At 54.6% G+C, this 19,578-nt stretch overlaps 1 protein-coding gene across 1 annotated transcript; it reads right to left on the reverse strand.

Moving 5' to 3' along the window:
• Positions 1-2,456: 2,456 nt before the first annotated feature.
• On the reverse strand, positions 2,457-18,464 carry LINGO1 (leucine rich repeat and Ig domain containing 1; the record flags this gene model as incomplete). Its single annotated transcript, XM_080929767.1, has 2 exons — positions 18,361-18,464; positions 2,457-4,313 (listed from the first exon to the last, which is right to left on the reverse strand). The coding sequence occupies exons 1-2, from the start codon at positions 18,364-18,366 to the stop codon at positions 2,457-2,459; spliced, it is 1,863 nt and encodes a 620-aa protein (XP_080785893.1). The 5' UTR covers positions 18,367-18,464.
• Positions 18,465-19,578: the final 1,114 nt, after the last annotated feature.

Raw genomic sequence — 19,578 nt, forward strand, 5'->3', positions numbered from 1 at the left:
GCACCAGTCAACAGACATCTCATCAGATCTTTCTCAACAGCAAAAGTAGGCAGATCGAGGCTAGGCATGGTGGCACACATCTCTAACCTAGCACTCAGGAGGCAGAGTTAGGTGATATGTGGGTTCCAGGCCAGGTAGGGCTACATAGTGAGACCTGACTCAAGAACAAAGTACCTTTATTCTGCAGGTGAGAAACCAGCTTGGAAGACAATCAGGCCTAGCTACTGAGTGACAGAATTAGAACTTGAACTCAGACCTGACCTTGGACCTCAGCACCTTCTAACCACCTGTCTTAGCCCCAGGAATCTCCGCTGAGTCCTGTAGAACATCACCAGAGGGCTCAAGCCTTGTTCAGAACCAGGGCAGTCTTGGCCAGTGGTTGGGAGAACAGGTCGGGATGAGGCTGGCTCTAGCCTTAGACATCAGCTAAGCTGGAGCAGGACCATGGCACCAATGCCTGAGGAATGAATGAATGAATGAATGAATGAGTAAAGGACTGAGTGCTGACTCCTGGCTCTTCCACTGGTCATGGTCCTCACTCCCAGGCCTTGGCATGGATGTGGGAGCCCACTGGACACCCTGCACCCTGGCAGTTTCCAGGTTCTGAGGACTGGCTTCCCTATTGCTCTCCTGTGCAGCTTGGTCTATGCTCCTTGGTCCCTGTATTGCTGTAGATTTCCTTTAGCCAGAGGATGAAGGGAGGCAGGTCACCTGGGCCTACTTAGGGCCAAACCAAAGCTATCCATAGGAAGAAGCATGGAGCGGAGAGGCCAGGTATCCCGGGCCTGTGCCCTCCCTGCCACAGACACAAGGTGTTGTGAGAAGTGGGTCTGCTGCCTGAGTTGCTGTTGGCATTTCAGACAGGGCCCAAGGATGCTTTCTAGGGAAGTGACAAACCACCACAAACTTCTCCCTCTGTTGCCCAAGGCTGAGTTGGGGACATTTTGAGTTGGTTTGAACTATATGGTCCAGGTGGAGGTGATTGTCTGGCTCTCCTGGTCAGCTCGAGGGTGGTTGGGTCCCAGACCCAAATCCAAGAGACCCTTGCCAAGCCCAGCATAGGCCCGGAGCATGGCCTAGTGGAAGGACTGATAAAGCCGGTGACAGGCTCATCTGGGCTGTATCTAGGCTGCCTTAGAATGGCCTTTTACCCTGAGGTCTGTTCACAGGAAGCAGCATAGATCAGATATTCAATAAACACTTGCGGATAAGACCTGGAGAGAGCTGGAACTCCCAATTTTGTACATGTCCAGGCCATCTAGGGGCCCCCCAGCCAGAGGTAGAAGGATCTATTAAGTTCTCTAGCCCAGCCAATGTCTTAGGAGGAGCCAATAGGAGCCCCAGGAGCTGCACCTATCAATCCCCAGCCCCTAACCCCATTGGGACCCCATCCCACGGTGAGAATAATGACCATGAGAGCAGTCACCCACACACATGTGCACAGCGCTTTACAGATTACAAAGTGTTTCACATACATCATCTCATCAGAGTTCCTCACAACAGCCCTGTGAGGTAGGCAGGGCAGGGGCAATGTTCTCATTTGTACAGATGTGGAGACTGAGGCCCCAGAGGGCCAGCGACCTGCTTGAGGTCACACAACAGTGAGCAGCAGAGCTGGGACCAGAGGAGAGGAATCAGCCTGCCTCTGGCTCCTGACTCTTTCCACTGACTGTGCTGTTCCCCAGGAGGACCCCAGCCCGTCCCAGTTTCAGCCACACCCGAGCCTGGCCCCTACCTCCCCTTGGTAGTGCTGCCTGGCAGCCAGCAGACAAGCCCCACCCCCTCTGGGCAGTCCTACCCCCTCCCCTACTTCTTGCAAAAAGCCAGCTAGAGCTGGGCCCTGGAGATGAGCTGCCAACCATGGCTCCAAATGGCACCTAGCAGAGTGGGCCAGAGGGTGGGGCTGGAATCTCCTTCCCTGTTTTCCTGAGTGATCCCTCCCCACAGGGGAAGAGAAGAGAAAGGAGGAAGAGGAGGAGGAAGAAGAGAAAAACAAGAAACTGAGTTGGAAGAAGGCCCTGGAGCCATCAGGACGTCAAAAGTTTGCATTCCGACTAGCTATAGGAAATAGTTTTTTTTTCTTTTTATTATTTCAAGTTTTCATAAAAATCCATTAATTATGGAAACCCAAGTTACAGAGGAAGTTTGTAACTTTTTTTTTTAATTGAATTATTGACTCTGCCGCGTGTCGGTTCGTCGGCTTTGGATTCGTCTGTGAACTCTGGCCCCTGTGCAGGTGGGGTCCTCAGGCCTGGCCTTCTGAGATCCTGGTAGAAGGAGGGCAGGCGGTGAGGGCGAGGTTGGCGAGGCAGCAGGGGCGCGTGGGCGGGAGGGGGAGAGTGTGTGAGGAGGGCAGGGAGGAGGTGGGAAGGCCTGGACGTGAGAGGGCAACCTTCCCTGCCCAGTGTTCCCCCAGAGGTGGCGGAGGGTCCCTGTGCCCCCACCCTGCCCCATCCTCATATCATCTTCATGTTAAACTTCCGGGGTGCATCGGCTGAGCTGATGCCTGCGTCCGACTTCCGGGGCACATACTCAATCTCGATGTTGTGCTTTGTGTTGCCTTTGCCCCGGCTCCATAGAAACAGCAGCACCAGGCAGAATAGGACAACGCCCAGGAAGGAGATGAAGCCCATGGTGGTGGCGATGATGAGCGTCTTGATGTCGAAGGGGAAAGGCACAGTGGCGCGGGTGCTGTTGGCCTCTCCCTCGCCTGGCTGGTTGGAGATGAAGGCGAAGGTCTTGTTGGGTTGATGGGGCCAGTCAGGCGAGTAGCTGCGCACGTGCAAGTGGGCGGGCATGGAGTCGTTGCCGCCTGCATTGGCTGCGATGCACAGGTACGTGCCGTTGTCCTGTACCTGGGCGTAGCGCACCTCCAGCGTGCCATCAGGGAAGACTGTGAGCCGCCCATTGCTCTTGGCCGAGACCAAGTGCTTGCGGGGCGAGAGCCAAAGGATAGCTGGTGGAGGGTCACCATCTGCCCGGCACACAAACTGCACCGTGTGGCCCTCATCTACAAACACCTGCTGTGCCTTGCGGTCCCGGATGTGGGCCCGGCGGCAGGTGAAGTAGTTGGGTAGGAGCACATCGGGAAAGTCCTTAAACTCCTTGCCCTGGACGAACTCGGGCGTGGCGCAGGTGGGTTGCTGCCTGTTGAAGTTGAGCCGCCAGCGGCGCCGGAACACCCACAGCAGCCGGCAGTCACAGGCCAGTGGGTTGGAGTCCAGGATGAGCGTCTCCAGGTTGCCCACCGAGTGGAAGGCTGACTCCTCCAGGGTGGTCAGCTGGTTGCCAGAGACATTGAGCACGCGCAGGTAATTGAGCCCACGGAAGGCATAGGGCTCCACCACAGCCAGCTGCCCACCCACCAGCTGGATCTCTTGCAACCGCAGCAGCTCATGCAGCATGGAGCCCTCGATTGAACCGATGGGGTTGTAGGAAAGGTTGAGGAAACGGAGATAGACCAGGTGGCGCACTGCCAGATAGGGCACGGCTGTCAGGTTGCAGTGCGTGATAGATAGGGATGTCAGGTTGAGGCCGTAGAGGCAGTTGGGGGTCATGGTGTCCAGGTAGGGCCAGTGGGAGATCTCTAAGACCTTGAGCCGGTACAACCTCTTGAAGGAGTAGTCCCGGATGGCATTGATGTTGAGATGTCGTAGCCGCAGGACGATGAGGCCATGCAGGTGGGAGAGTGCCTCAGTGGGGATGGAGGTCAGGTTGCATTTCTCCAGCGTCAGCTGTTCCAGGCTGTTGAGGCCACTGAAGGCTCGATGGGAGATGTAGACGAGGTCATTGTCGCCAACCTCCAGCGACTTGAGGTTGTATAGGTCTTGGAACATGTAGTCTAGCAGGATGACGATCTTGTTCTCGCTGATGTCCAGCTTGGTCAGGTTGCTGAGGCCCGTAAAGACGCCCAGCGGGATGAGCTTCAGGCGGTTGCTGCGCAGCCCCAGCGTCCTCAGGTTGAAGAGGTTGTTGAAGGCGCCCGGCTCCACGGCGCTCACGATGTTCTCATTGAGCTCCAGCTCCTCCAGGTGTGGGAAGCTGGCAAACTCGTCCTGGTTGAGTGTCTTGATGCGGTTTTTGCCCAGGTCCAGCAGGCGAGTCTCGGTGGGGATGCCCTCGGGCACCGCCACAAAGCGCTTGCGGTGGCACAGCACTGCTCGGTCCTGCGCTGAGCACTCGCAGCGGGGCGGGCAGCCTGTGGCAGAGCCCGACAGCACAGAGCCCAGTACCAGCAGGAGGATGGGCTGCCAGCAGGCCAGGAGGGGGCTGGGCATGCTTCTCATACCCCCTGCCAGCATCCTCTCGCTCACCTGCAGCGGGAAGCAAGCACAGGACAAAGGTGGCCATGAGCAGGCAGTGCTTGGATAGACCCCGCCCCACCCCCATCCCAGATGGAAGGATTGCGGGGAGGAGGGGCAGCGCCATCTCCTTTAGGGGTCACAGGCAGTTCACTCTAGGCATGTCCTGAGTCTCAACCCACTCAGGGCTTCCTCAGGGATAAAGCGAGCCTTGGTGAGCCACTCTGATTCATAGAGGATCAAAGGGCTCAAGGCCAGGTTTCTGGAAATAGTCCTGAGGAGGAAGGGAGAACACAACTGGGCCCAGCCCACAGTGCACTCCTCCTTGCCAGAACCACCCAACTTTCCACCCAACTCTGCCACTGAGTCTCGGGTGGCCTACAAACCCTGGGTACCTGTAGAAGGCACCATCCAGAAGCCAGGACCCAGTCAGAAAGCCTCAGCAGAAAGATCCCACCTGGGGTCCCGTGGGTCCTGTGAGCCCTGCAATACCCTCTCCTCTACAAGGGTGTAGCCCTGATGGGATCAGCTATTCGGCCCAGGGAATGAGTGCTTCCTGCTTCCTGGTCTTAACCCCATCTTTCTTCACAGACTGTCATTTCTCTAGACTGCAGGAATCCTGGTTTAAAGACCCAGCTGAGTCTGGGATTGTCCTGATCCCCAAGACGCAGGCTGTCTCCTTCAGAAGCCCAGCCCATTTGCCTCTCTGGGTTTCCATCACCTCTTCCCTCCACAGGGCTCCTCTTGACACAGCTTCTGCCCTCAAGCCTCAATTTATCATAGTTGTCACCCATGCCAACTGATAAGGTGACTGAGGCTCAGGGAGCAGTGTAGACTGGGCACTCTGGCTCCACACACTTTCAATGCTCTACCGGTCTTCAAGAACTGACAGGTACTTCCTGGCTGTTGATCAACTAAGTGACTGATTAACCAGAGAGAACTCATGGTGTCATTGACATGTTATGGAATCTGCACAGTTTTGTTATCCCCAAGGGCTTTGTCACACAACTCCCCTTCCTCCCCCTCATTCTCTCTCCATATTCTTCTATGTCTGAGCCTTTCCCTACCCTGCCCCCACAGGACCATTTCCCACAGTCACACACGCTCCAGTGACCCACCAGAAAGCAAACATCCTGACAGGTGATCAGTAAGTAATTGGGCCAGCAGCTGGGTCTGGTGTGGGGGTGAGGCTGGGGACCTCAGGAGGTAAATAGGACTTTTAGCATCCACCTCAGGCCTGGGCTAGCCTGGGAGCTGCCAGAGAAGAGGCTGAAGTCGGAAGAAGGGAACAGTAATGAGCCTGAGGTGTTGGCAAACCCTTCATGCACATGGGTACAGCATCTGAACCTACCCATCGCCTCCCACCCCGCATAGCCACACCCCCCACCCCCCAACTTGGCTCTGCACACCCAGCTTCTAAGCCATTTCCTTTTGGAGAACTGTCCTGAAGGCCTCTTCATCCTTCCACCCCAAAGATCACCTCCCCAACAAAGTCATCTGTGAGTCGCTCAGATACCATCTCTTGCCTTCAACACAGACACACTTGATTTCTTCCCAGTAGTGGCCTGTGATTGTGGTGTGTCACACCTCATTTCAAATGACAGTCGGACTGACTGAGAGAAAACTTAGGGTGAAAGAGGATGGTTAGAAAAGAGGAGGGGACAGTTTGGGGGTGGATGATGCCATAATGCCCCGTGTAAGGAAAAGAGGGGCGCGTGTCCTGGCAGCTGATCACGTCAGGAAGCATATTCCAATGCCTCGGCCTATGGCAGCTCTTCTGCCACCATGTGACCTATGTTAAACTCTGGGTCACACTGCCACTGTCCCTGTGTGAATTGCCCAAGAACTCATGTTGTATGGGAGGCAACGTGTGATTGAGAGAAGGTGGCTATAAGGAATGTAAACCCCTCTGCTGGGCTGGCCTTGATGTAGGCCCACTGAACAATGAAACCTGGGGTATTTAAAATTTGTGGGATTGTAGCTGGTACGATCACTCTGGAAATCAGTCTGGTGGTTCCTCAGAAAATTGAACATAGTACACCTGAGGAACCAGCTATACCACTCCTGGGCATATACTCAAAAGATGCTTCAACATATAACAAGGACACATGTTCCACTATGTTCATAGCTGCTTATTTATAATAGCCAGAAGCTGGAAAGAACCCAGATGTCCTTCAACAGAGGAATGGATACAGAAAATGTGGGTACATTAACACAATGGAGTACTACCCAGCTATTAGAAACAATGACTTCATGAAACTCTTAGACAGATGGAACTAGAAAATATTATCCTGAGTGAGGTAACCCCATCACAAAAGAACACACATGGTATGCACTCACTGATAAGTGGATATTAGCCCAAAAGCTCAGAATACCCAAGATACAGACCACATGAAGCTCAAGAAGAAGGAAAACCAAAGTGTGGGTGCTTCAGTCCTTCTTAGAAGGGGAAACAAAATAATCACAGGAGGAAATACAGAGACAAAGTGTGGAGCAGAGACTGAAGGAAAGGTCATCCAGAGACTGCCCACCTGGGGATCCAGCCCATACAGCCACCAAACTCAGACAGTATTGTAGATGCCAAGAGGTGCTTGCTGACAGAAGCCTGATATAGCTGTCTCCTGAGAGGCCCTGCCAGAACCTGACAAATCCAGAGGTGGATGCTCACAGCCAACTATTGGACTGAGAAGAGTTAGAGAAAGGACTGAAGGAGCTGAAGGGGTTTGCAACCCCATAGAAAGAACAACAATATCAAACAACCAGACCCCTCCCCAAGAGCTCCCAGGACTAAACCACCAACCAAAGAGTTCACATAGAGGGGCACATGGCTCCAGCTGCATATGTAGCAGAGGATGTCCTTGTTGAGCATCCGTGAGAGGACAGGCCCTTGGTCCTGTGAAGGAGAATGCTAGGGTGGGGAGGCAGGAGGAACTGTGTGGATGAATGGGGGAGCCCCCTCATAGAGGAAGGGGGACCGGGTGGCATAGGGGGTTTCTGGAGGGAAAACCGGGAAAGGGGATAACACTAGAAATGTAAATAAAGAAAATATCCAATAAAAGAAAAGAAAAAATGTTGATGGAAAAGCTAGGCAGCCTTGCCCTATAGTGCAAACACCCCAACCCAGGTAGTTAACCACAGAACAATGGGCCATGCACCCTGTGGTCATGTGGAGGCCAGAGGTCAACATCAGGTGACCTCCTCTCTCAGGTTTCCCCTTGCTCCTTCACACATCTCTCGCCCAGTCTGGAGTTCACCAATTCAGCTAGACTGGCTGGTCACTGAGCTCTGGGGACCCCTGTCCTTACCTCCCTAGCACCAGGATTCCAGGTAAACACCACGGTACTTGGCATTTTTATGTGGGGTCTGAACCCAGGTCTCATGTTTGTGTGGTTTTACAGACTGAGCTACCTCCCAAGCCTCTGTCTTTTACAGGTGGCTGTCCTGAAAGGTAGGGAAACTGAGAGGTTAGAGGGCCTGCCCATACCAGCACGGCGGGCTCCTCCTACTGGGCAGGTCGTATCTGAGGGGGTCACCCAGGCTGTCACCAGGGTTCTGGCAGTCCAAGGCTGTTCCTGCACTTTTCAGGGTGCTTTATGCTTTTTAATTAGTGCTTTCTTTCGGATCCTTGCCCCCCTGAAGGGCTTCTCATGAGGGCAAGAATTCAAAATTGGAACAATAAATATGAAGAAAATAAACATCAAAGACAGGCAGGTAGCAGACAGAGGACAGCAGTGCCCAGGGCACGCCGCCCAGACCCTGCAGTCGTCTGAGTCCTCCCTGGAGCTGGGCTGAGAAGAAGCTGAGCGATCAGTTCAAGATGAGGCTCCGAACCTTTCCTGCAGTAGGGTTGCCAGCCACCACCCACACCTTTCCGAATGTCCTGGGTAGACATGGCCAGCTCAGACACTGGTCATTTGCAGTTCATTACCTCTTGGGTGCCCTGGAAGTGTGCTCTTCCTAGCCCTCTTTACTGGCCATCAGACACTGAATTTCAGAGTCTCAAGGAACTGACACCCAAAATGCTGGACAGTGAAACATCTTTGTTTGGAGACAAAGGCTGAAGACCTGAGTGGAAGTTTCATCAAGGCTGGGAGGATCTCTGTGAGCCCTGGGCTGCTCAGCTCCCCTGACTGGGACTTCCTTCACACTGGGACTCTGGTGGGGAGAATGGCTGGTGGTGGAGGAAAAGGTGTGGGATTCCTCATGGGTGGGCTGGAGTCATGTTGTCCCATAGGCAGTGTCTGATGGCTCCTGGGTACAGCACGGAGGAGCCAGGCTCCCAAAGCTTGTAGGGTGGAGGTGGGGGGGGAGGGGCTAACACTGGACACCAGCAGCTGTAGGATGCATGGGTGGAGCTTTCCAGGCTGTCTCAGAAACCCAGGGAACAGGGGTCTCAAGGGGGCATTTTACACTCATTTTGCAGAAACCAAGGTACAGGAAGGGAACTCACTTGCGCCAGCATGAAGTCACAAAGCCAGAGGCAGCAGCACTCTGTTTCCTCTGGTGGGTCTGCAGGTCTTTGGAAAGCCAGCTGCCTGGTGTGTGTTTGTGTGTGTGTGTGTGTGTGTGTGTGTGTGTGTGCGCGCGCGCACGCAAGGGCATGCCTGAGGGTCCTATTATAATGTGACTTGGGGAATCGGGAAGCTGCTGGCCCTCAGAGAGCCATGTGCTTAGCCCTTGCAGTACGCGGGCCACCTGGCCTGTGTTTGATGACTTTCCACTTGGCTGCCTGTAAACCACGCCCCTGTTTGGACCCAAGTCTCTTCTCATTTGGGATGAGCTTAGGAATGCTGGGCTTTCTGTCGGTATCCCACGATGTTCCCACCCAGCGTTCCTCAGGGGTGGCGGTCCCCTGGACTTCTGGGCACATTGCTTTGAAGCCCACTATCCCACAGGTGGGTGTGCAGCATAGCAGAGCTGGCAGGCTAGCTAGAGAACTCCCTAGAGCACTCAGCCTCGATATCCATAAAGGACCCCGTGGGAGGGGAAGAGAGGAGAGGATGAGGATGACAGAAGATAGTCAGTCACATGGGCTTCATAGGCTGGGTCAGAGAGGCAGAAGGACAATCGGGTGGAGGGCGACAGGCACAAGGACAGGGAAGTGGCAACAGTCAGGGAGAGTTCAGGCTTGATGGTGTGTGCCTTTAATCTCAACACCAGGGAGGCAGAGGCAGAAAGATCTATGGGAGCTCTAGGCTAGCCTGGTCTACATAGCCAGTTCTAGAGCAGCCAGAGTGACACAGTAAACCCCCCCCCCCCAAATGTCAGCAGTAGATGGGGCCAGAGCCTGCATGGGAGCCATGTGTCCAGCCTCTGCCTCACATTGTATGGCATCCGGTTGTCAGTGTGGGGCCTGTTCACCTACCCTGATCTCACCACTACCCCTGTAGTGGATCTGATCAGCTAGCCATCTTTAGATGGGCAGAAAGAGGCTAAGGAAAAAGTGAGGGGATTCAGTAAAGCCTGGGCCTTTCAAGGCAGCTTTGCTCCCACTTGCTGGCTTTCTGGGGCCTTCCTTGGTCTTTGGCCTCAGTGTTGCTGGATTCAAGTTACAGCATCATAGCGCCAGTTACATGTTATCTGTTCACTGTCAGCTAGGACCAAGAGGCTGGGGTAGTACAGTTCCCTTCTAGAGACATTCCACAGCTGTTGGTCCCCCTCTCCCATGACATGCCTGCCCAGCTTCCATCGCCAAGCTGGTGGGACCTCTTCTCTTGGGGGCCTCTCTGGATCGTTGCTCCTAGTCTTCCTCCTCTCTTTCACTTTGGCCCCTAGACTAAAATACTAAGTTAGATTTCATTCATCTCTGCAACCCTAGCCTCTCCCACCTTAACTAATCAAAGAATCATACCACTGTGAGGACAGCCCCTGAAACACTAGGTTCAACCCTGTCCCCAGACACCCAGTTTGGGCTTAAGAGGCTCTTCCAGAAGGGAAGTGGAGAGGGCAGAGAAAGGAAGCTGGCGAAGAAGGAGGAGGTGGTTTGAAGCCAGGTCAATCTGAAAGCATGTGAGAGTGAAACTCCCGTTGGGGCTCTTGTGCCCCAAATCCTGGCCCAGTCCCTGGGCTCCTTCAAGACACTCTATTCTGGCTGTCCTGACTCATCCCTGCCGAGGTGCGAATGGCTGATAATGGTTTAAGGAGGGAGCTGCTAATGGGGGAATGTAGTGTTAGTCTGCAGTGCTAGGCTGAGAGCCCAGGAGCAAGCCACCTGGGTACAGGGGAGGGGACCCTGAGAGGAGGATCAGCCACTGCGAAGGAAGTGCCCTCTTGGCAGGCTGGAACAGCCCAGTGTGTCCTCTCCTGGATGGTACTCACCTCCAGCTACACCCCCGCCCCCAACAGGAGAGAAAAGTCAACCTGGAAGAAAATTGAGGTCACATCCTTTGTCGTGCATACCTCTTTATTTTCCTCTAGCTCTTGAGTTGCTCGGCTCCCTGGGTGTATGTACACACGGATAGTATGTGACACACATGGAGAAAACACCAGTATGTATGTGTGACCAATGTGTTTGTGGGGGAGGGATCACGTGGCCGGGTGGCACCAGCTCTGCCTTGCCGGCACCCTGAGAAATTCAGTCTTTTCCCTAGTGTGTTTACCTGGCCTGAGACTGGAGGGCACCAACCAGGTGGGCTGCTTTCCTATCAGCCTTTTAGGTTGAGTGAGGTCAGGCCAGTCTCCAGGCACCTTATCTGCCCTGCACTCCCTGGGCTAACCTGGACAAGCATCTGGCCCCTGAGTGCAAGGGAGAGAGGCCCCTGCCCACTCCACCCAAGCACAGCCTGTCTCAGGAGCTACCAGCCTTCCGGCAAGCTCACAACCTCAGGCCATTTGCGGGATAAATTATGAATTTTAATTGTCAAAGCATCTTAGTGTTTAAAGGTTTCTATATATAGGGCTAGAGAGAGTGAACTATGGTGACCAAGGGCTCATGGGCTGTATCCTGGATTCAAGCTGGGGCACCACATCCTGTTGTGTGATCCTAGGGGTGCGGCGGGGGGGGGGGGTGGTGGTTAGAGCTTGCCACTCACCTTACAGGGTCACTTGTGCTGGGCCTGCCTCATTAGACAGCACTCCCCTTCTTGAATGGGAGCTGTCCCCTAGGTGAAGAGATGCTGGCCAGGGCTTTGTGACATGATGATAGAGAAACTTGGGAAACCCAGGACCTGCATCTCCATGTGACCCTTCTTCTGATCTGAGATGCCAATCTCTACTCTCAGGGACAGAAAGGCACCCATGAAGCCTCCTACACTGCCCTCCATGCAAGCAGGAATACTCCTGTTCTGCCCTGTCACTCCTTGGGGCCCCTCAAGATGTCCCAGCTTACTGCTATCTGCGTAGCCCCAGGACTTGAGAAAGATGAACACAGATCTACAGATTTGAGCAGGGACAAAATGGAGGGAAAGCATCAGGGCCTGGGGTTAGCTAGCAATTTAAACAATATGGTGATGGAGGTTGGGAACCCTCTTAGGGGGGCCCTGGCATCAAGCATCCTATGGAAACACAGCTAGTCATCAAGACAGGTGGAATTATTATTCCATTCCAGGGGTAGAAAATTGGTAACAGCTAGTTACATCAGTGCATGCCTTTAATCTTAGCACTTGGGAAGCGGAGGCAGGGGGATCTCTGTGAGTTTGATGACAGCTTGTTCTACAAAGTTCCGGGCCATCCAAGACTATATAGAGTGACCCAAAATATTGGAAACACAGAGAGATGCTGTGAATTTGTTCAAGGCCATAGCATGGTTAGAACGCTCGCCAGAGAGTCTAAACTCTGCCTCACCTTCCGTAGTCTCTTACAGAATGTACGGACATAGCAGAGTAGCTCACACACGGCTAGGCAACTGGTTATCTTCACAATCACTTCGGAGGCTGGTATACTTATGCCTGTTCACCTGACGGGGAAGCTGAGGCACAGAGAAGTCATATTGCTGAAAGTCACACAGCAGCAAGGGGCAGAGCTGGGATTTTTATACCCCTGCTTGTCCTGACAGTTCTTCTAGGGACCCACAAAATCTTAAAGCTCTCTTATCCCTTGAGACCATAATCTCTCCATTTGCAAAGGGGCTGGAAGATTCCATGCTGCCTCACCATGCTGGACCCAGAGAGCTCATGAAGATGGAGGAAAGTTGTTTACTCTGAACACATACTAAGCATGATGGCCTCACTGGCCCTCAGCATATCAACCCACTGAACGGATGAGCAAACTGAGCCTGGGCTGTTAGGTCAAGGCCCTGAGCCAGTCTGAACCCAGAGGAACCGAATCTTGGAGACCACCATACAGATGAGGAAATTCGGTCTAAGAACGCCAGGGGCTCACAATCTCAGGCTGTTACCTTCTTTGTACAACCATGTTTGTACAAATTTCTCTGTCATTCCAGTGTGCTCACACATCTCATGGTGGCACCAGTTCATGGGTGAGCAATGGCTTTGGATATTTGTGCTTCACAAAAGGGGGAAAGCAAGATCTGCTGAGTTACTTATGGCTAGACAAGCTTTGAATACAAACAGCACACTTTCCCTAGCATTGGCTGCTCAAGCCCTTTCGGCTCGGCTGAGTCCCAGCCAGCCCCTTGCAAAAGCCCATTCCTCCAACATGGTAAACTGAGCTCATGCCAGGGGGCTGGTAGATCCTCTGCTCAGACACAGGCTATGCTGGGCTCTGCACAGCTGAGTGACCACCAAGCTGCTATTGCAGAAGTCCACAGGAGGTGAGAACCACTGCAAATCTCTAAGAACAGAGTCAAGGCTGAAGACATCAAGTGTCCATGTCTTTGTACCAGAGAGCTGAGCCAAGACCGTGGGTGGAACGAGACAAAAGGGAGGTAGATGAGCAGCCTGCCCTGGCCTCCCTGGGAGCAGCCTGGCTTAGGATGCATGCAAGCAGAGGCCTTTCTGAAAGCTCTATCTCATCATCGGCCTCTCTCGGCTCTGAGAGATCCACATCTTGGATTCAAGCCAAGGGACTAGAGATAGCCAGGCCCCCAGCTGTATCTGCAGGCCTGCTCAGGACCACGTAGAAAAGGGACGCTGGCTAGGCCCCTGCCTCCTTTCCAGGCTGAGAGTGACGCTCTGCAGAGGACAGCAGAGGACATGGCAGGGAGAGATTAATTCCCTGAAATGGAAAAAAAAAATAGAAAAACACACACACCACACACCCTAATAACATGTAATAAGAGGTTGGAGATGAGGAACAATGCCCTGGTAATGTCACCCTGGCGGCAATCAATTTGGGTGTCACATGAAATAGGCATAATTATTCCGCCAGCCCTGGCGCTTGTCTCTAACCAGCTCCAGGGGCCCAGGCCTGGGCAGAAAGGCGGGTGAAATCAATTTCGGGTACACCAGGCTGGCAGGGAAGTTACTCCAACTTAGCCTGTCAACACCTGGCTTCTTAGATCCTCCGGTGGGCCTTGCGGTTTAGCGACCCTTGGATACCCAGGAGCCATCTTGCTCGGTCACCCTTCATTCATCGCATGGGCAAGAGGGATCAGAGAGGGTGCTTCAGAAAGTCGTGAATGTTGGAACACACACATGTTTATCCAGCAGTTGTTCACCACACTCTTTCTATCACCAGTGCCAGGCCTCATGTCAATGTCAGGGTGCAGGAAGGGGATCTTCAGAGAGCCGAGCACTGGCTCCCTGTATCTCCTGAGCCTGGGCAGCCCTATTGGGTCTCCCAGAATCGAGCTCCTTTTGTTTTTGCTGCCTAGGGACATAAGCCTTGCTCTGTCTTCATTTCCAGTTCCTTGGGGGGAGGGGGGGTCTCCTCCCACCACTCCTGCCCTTGCAAGCTCAGATTTTATACCAGCAATATTCCCTTGCAGGAGGAAACTGACTTTCATGGGGGGAGGGGGGGAAACCACTGAGTGAGCATCGGACCCACACTGGATACTGCCTGCCACCCCCCCCTTCATACACTACAAACCTTAAATCCCAGAAACACAAATCAAGGCTATAATGAAATCCTATTTTACACCCATTCAATCAAGAAAAAAATCAAGACAGCCAACAGACAGTGTGGAGTCGTGGTGGGGGCAGTGGGAGGAGCCGCCCCCTGTGAGGGGGGCATGGAGTGGTCCAACCAATTTGGAAAACACATTGGCACAGTTCCAGGGAAGCCCAACATAAACACGTCCCACAGACCAACACTTCCCACACTGCCTCGGGAGACAGGGAGGGGGGGTTGTGGCAGCACTATCAGTAAGAGCCAGCAAGAGTAACAGCCCAAATGCTCATCAATAGGAGGGCCAGGAATACACTGTGTTACATTCAAGCGACAACCAAATCCATCAGGGAAAAATGAATGGGTGCCGAATATCCACTATCATTTGCAACAACATAATAATGAATGAAAAAGCCAGTTCCTCGGGACTATATTTGTTTATGTTTTATAGAGACAAAAAAAAAAAAAAAAAACTAAACTAAACATGCCAGAGTTTATAATAAAGAGATTATTTTATTTTTGGTGCTGGGAATTGAACCCCAGAGCATTATGCACGCTAGGCAGGTGTCCTACCACTGAGCTACAGCCTCAGTCCCAAATGCCAGAGGCAAGAGAAACTTAGGTACATAATGTAGGGTGGTAATTGTCTCAGAGCTGAGGGTGAGGTGTGGAGTGCGCGGGACGTCTGAGCGCTACAGTCGGGGAGTTGGATCACGTGATCACTATGCTATCACAAGCACTACTACGATTTATTTTGTTCTATTTATTATTTGTGTGTGTGTGCGTCCCACTGTGTAGCCTTGGCTAGCATGAAACCTACTAGGTAGACCAGGTTGGCCTTGGATCCACAGAGAACCACCCGCCTCTGCCTCCCAAGGGCTGGGATGGCAGGGGTGTGTCACTATGCCTCGGCAAGTACTTCCGTCATTAATACAAATGCTAGACCTGGACCAGTGAGCACGGCTGCGCCCCCTCCCCATGGTCAGGAGGAGAGCACTTTAGAATGAGCTCACACCTCCAAGATGGGGGCTTTTGACAGGTCACCCCCCTTCTGATTGTTTCCTTGGCTATAAAACCACATCTCGGCACCACCTACAATGAGAAAGTGGGAGGCACATTGCTGATAGAAATGTCCGAGAAGCTGGCCCTCATTAAGCACTTACTGGGTGCTCCGCACCAATCTAAGTGCATTCATTGTATGTGTCAGCACACTTAATCGGCACCACCTCCACTAAGGTAGAAACCAGTTAACACCACTTCCCTGGGAAGGACATGGAGGCCCAGAGAGATTAAGTACGTCACCCCAAGTCACAGAACTCGGTAGTGGTGGAGTTGAGGCTTGAACCAGGCCTCTAGTTCTCAGGTCTGCTGTCACAGGGAGGTGGCACTGGGGATGCTGGGCACTCTGCGGAGCTGCTGGATAGGCACTTATCCATTCCTACACAGAGGTCAGAATCAAGAGGCTACAAATGTGTTTGGGAATGACCCTGCCTTTTCAAAGCTTCCTTCAGAGAGCCTCCTTACTCTAGAACCCTGCCCTCACGTCCCTGCAAAGCCTGATGCTACTTCAGGGCTCAATCAGCCATCTTCTCCTAAGAGCCTGACTACACCCTCTCCACAGAGAAATCCTCACTTCTGGAGCACTCTGCGTTGGCTCTCTCCGGTCTACCCGGGACATTGTTGGTGCATATTAGCTCCACTCATTCATGCAGGTGAGGGCTCTATGTCCGCTCCAGGTTGTCCTTGCCAGGAGGTCCCGTGGGCCTCATGGTATCTTTCCCACGTCCAGAGGGTTGCCTAGGTGCTCAGGGTAATCCATAAGAAGGTCTATCCAGGAGCCAAGGAGGCAGCTCACCAGGATGTTCAGAATAAACGCGTGAATGAATGGGCTGCTGCGCCATCTGTAAAACCACTGTGGTTCCTTAGAGCTGGGGATACTAAGAGCAGCTAGGGGAGGCTTTTGGAAGGAGAGGGCCTTGTAAGGAAGGGATGCTAGATCAAGTCAAGAGAGGATTCAGGTATATGGGGAAGAAGTGGAAGGGACAAGTTACAATCAGTAGTTTTGTCCCCGGAGGGGAACTTGGGGCTGGAAAGTCCCACACAGAAAAGCCAGACCAAGATTCTAGCCTGCAGGGACAGCCTTCCGCTTTCACTGGGGGCACCTAACAGTGGCTCAGCTATCAGAACATAGGTCCTGTTCAACTCAACTCTCTCTCTCTCTCTCTCTCTCTCTCTCTCTCTCTCTCTCTCTCTCTCTCTCTCTCTTTACTAAGCAACAGCTCATTCTGTGGGAGGAAGCCCATAGTCCTCTAGAATGCTGAGTTCAAAAATAATAATAATGAAAGAAACAGAGAATTATCTAGTGTAAGAAATGGATGCTTAGAGACAGATGGAAAAGATGACTCCCCAGAATCAAAGAGGATCGTGACAGGTAAACATCTCTCTACATTCTTCTCAGGACCCCTCCACTCACAAAGCACCAAACCTCAGCATGTGGAACACGCCCATCCCATAAAAGCTGCTTCCTAACCATCACATGCTCCAGGTCTAGGGAGCATCGGGGTCTTGATGGAGCCCACCCAAGGCCGTCTCATACACATTTTAGCTAGGGATGGGGAAAGGGACATGGAGCCAAGAGCTCCACCAGGTGTGGGGGGTCCTGTCCTTCTATGGCTGAGGCAGTTGGGTGTTGCCCTCTGGTCTTCTCAGACCATATGCCCACCCACAGCATGGCTCCAATGCTTTCTTTGCCTCTCCTTCCTACAGTCTCCCTCTTGCCTTCCAGCAAACCATGTGCCAGCACCCTCTCAGTGGCTGAAGACTCTGTACCCCTCTTGGCCCACACAAGGACAAAGGACCAGAAGCAGTAGAACACCCATCCCACTCACTAGCAGTCCTCGGTGGGGCCAGGGAAACCCCAGGCTCTCTACTGGCTTGGTGTCACCCCCCACCCCAGCTCCCCTGGCACCGAGGCCGGTGCTAAAGTCGTTGGCATAATGGCCAGCAGGGCTGAGCCCAGAGCTGGGAACCAGGAGAGCTGGGCGCCCTCTGGCTGTCCAAGTCCAGCCAAAGACTGAGGAAAGGTTGGGCTGGCAGAAAGGGGCTGGCCCAGATGGTCCTGCCCCCACCACAGGCCTCTTGCACTCCCACCCACCAGGGTAGAGCTGCTCGCATCGTCCATGTGCCCCAGTCGCCACTGCACCCACCCACTACAGGGCATTTGAGAACAAAGGGGAGGTGCTGCCACAACAAGAGCTGGTCAGGGGCTGGTCAGGGACCCCGGCAATAAAAGACCCGAGGGACGGCCCACCTACCTGGCCCCACCCCTCCTCAAAGCGGGACCCACCCAGAAACATCTGGTTGTCTTAGAGGGCATGGAGGAGCCCAAAAACCCACCCGAATAGGGTGTGTTTGGGGGCACACACAGGAGGCTCCTTCCTCACCTCCCCCCTAGCAGCAGGCTCCCACTTCCCATCTATTTCCCTCGGTATGAAAAGTGGGGCAAGAGAAGGTGAGAAGCCCGGCTGAACGAAGACAAAGGGGAGCCCCTAAGGTTCCCGGGTCTTCCTCAACTGGACTCCCCCCCCTCCCTTTTCTTCCGCCCTCCACTTCCCTTTCACCCAGGAGGAGCGAGAAAGGAGCCAGAAAGAGGCTGATAAGGCTCCTGTGGAGAGAGGGGGCAATTCTAGCTGGAGCTTGGGGAGAAACTGTTTGCTAGCTGTGTCTCCAAGCTTAAGGGCTGGGGGGTGGTCTCTGGTCTACCGAAAGACACCCATCCAGGGCTGAGAGAACATATTCTTTTGGGCGGTCAGTGTCCAGAATGGAAGGATGATTTAGGGGGCACCAGGGCAGGAATGGAATGGAATGGAATGGTAGGGATCTCTCCTTGACCACGGGTCCCAGCTTGCCAACCTGGGATCTATTAGGACCGGCGGAACGGAAATGGGAAAATCATTTGAAACTTGAGGGTCAGGCCTGCGACCCCAAAGGGGGTATGGGTGGTACAAGGTGTCCTACATAGCCCCGGGAGGGTGAAGCCTGGGCCGACAGCAGCTCCCAGAGGCACTCGCCGCAGGGCTGCCGCCTCGGGCTCGGCCAAGGCGGAGGGGCTCACCTGCATCTCGGGCGCGCTGTCCGTCCGCTCGGCTTGGTCACCAATCGCATGTCTCTCTTGCCGGCGCGGCCCCAGCCCCAGCCCAGCCCCCCTCCTCCGTCTCCTCCTACAACACCTCCGCCCGGTCCGCGCGCCCTCGCAGGGCTGGCTGTCCGTCTGTCTGTCCCACGCGGACGGGAGCCCAGCCCGCCCTAGGGCAGGAGCTCGGGAGTCGGGGGCGGAGGCGGAGGCCGCGGCGGGCTGAAGAGCAGGAGCTCTCAGGATGCGTGTCGCGGGCTCCCGAAGCCTGGCTCTGTCCCTCGGGCCGACCGGGAGCGGCCGCCACCGCCTCTACCGCTGGGGCCGGGGTCGAGGCCGGGCGTTCTCCGCAGCGGGGCCGGGGCCAGGGCTGGGGCCGGTGGGCAGCTGCCGCGCATGCTGCTCTGAGCCCCGCGTCGGGAGAGGGGCCGGAGCGGCGCGGGTGGGGACTCCGCGCGCTCCGGGACCGGGACGGGTCCGGGTCCGGCCGCCTCCTGAGCTGCCGCCCGCTCCGGCTCCCGCGCCGGCTCCCGCTCGGGCTCCGCGCTCTGCCGCGGCGCGGGGAGGGAGCGAGAGGAGCGAGCAGCGAGCCAGGGAGGGAGGAGGGACAGAGAGAGGGAGGGAGCTAGTGAGCGAGCTCTGGAGCCGGGCGGGGGAGGAGAGAGAAGGCGCGGCCGCAAAACCTGGGTGGGGGTCCTTCTTTCAGAGAACCGGGTGAAGCTCGAGGAGCGCCCCGGCAGCTGCCCAGCGCCCAGGGGGCAGCGAGAGTGGCAGCGGGGCGCAGACGAAGAACGCTCCCGGGCCGGCGCCCCCGCGCTCCCGTCCTGCACCACGCAGCGCCCCTCTGGGTCCCAGGCTCCAGCAAGTCTTAAGCCAGTCCAGCCCGCGGTCTTCCCAGAGTGCGAGCACCCACTCGCGTGTGATTTGTCTCTGGCCACATGCGTGTGCATGTGAGCGCGTGTGTTCACACGTGTTAACTGGGGTCACTGCATACTGCCGTGTGGACCGACACACGCACGTGGAAAGACAGTCCCCTCCCGCACCCCCCCCAACACAGTTGTTTAGAGGACGGCTTGAGGAGGGTCAGGTCTTGACCTCTCCTCTCAAAATGTCCAGAACCCCACCCCAACCCCCCAACACACCACCACCATTTCTAGGGATCTTAGGGCGATGCCGGTCGCCGGGAATCACAGGAAGGGG

The sequence above is a fragment of the Micromys minutus genome (assembly GCF_963924665.1).
Source record: "Micromys minutus genome assembly, chromosome: 16".
In the NCBI taxonomy this organism is placed as follows: domain Eukaryota; kingdom Metazoa; phylum Chordata; class Mammalia; order Rodentia; family Muridae; genus Micromys; species Micromys minutus.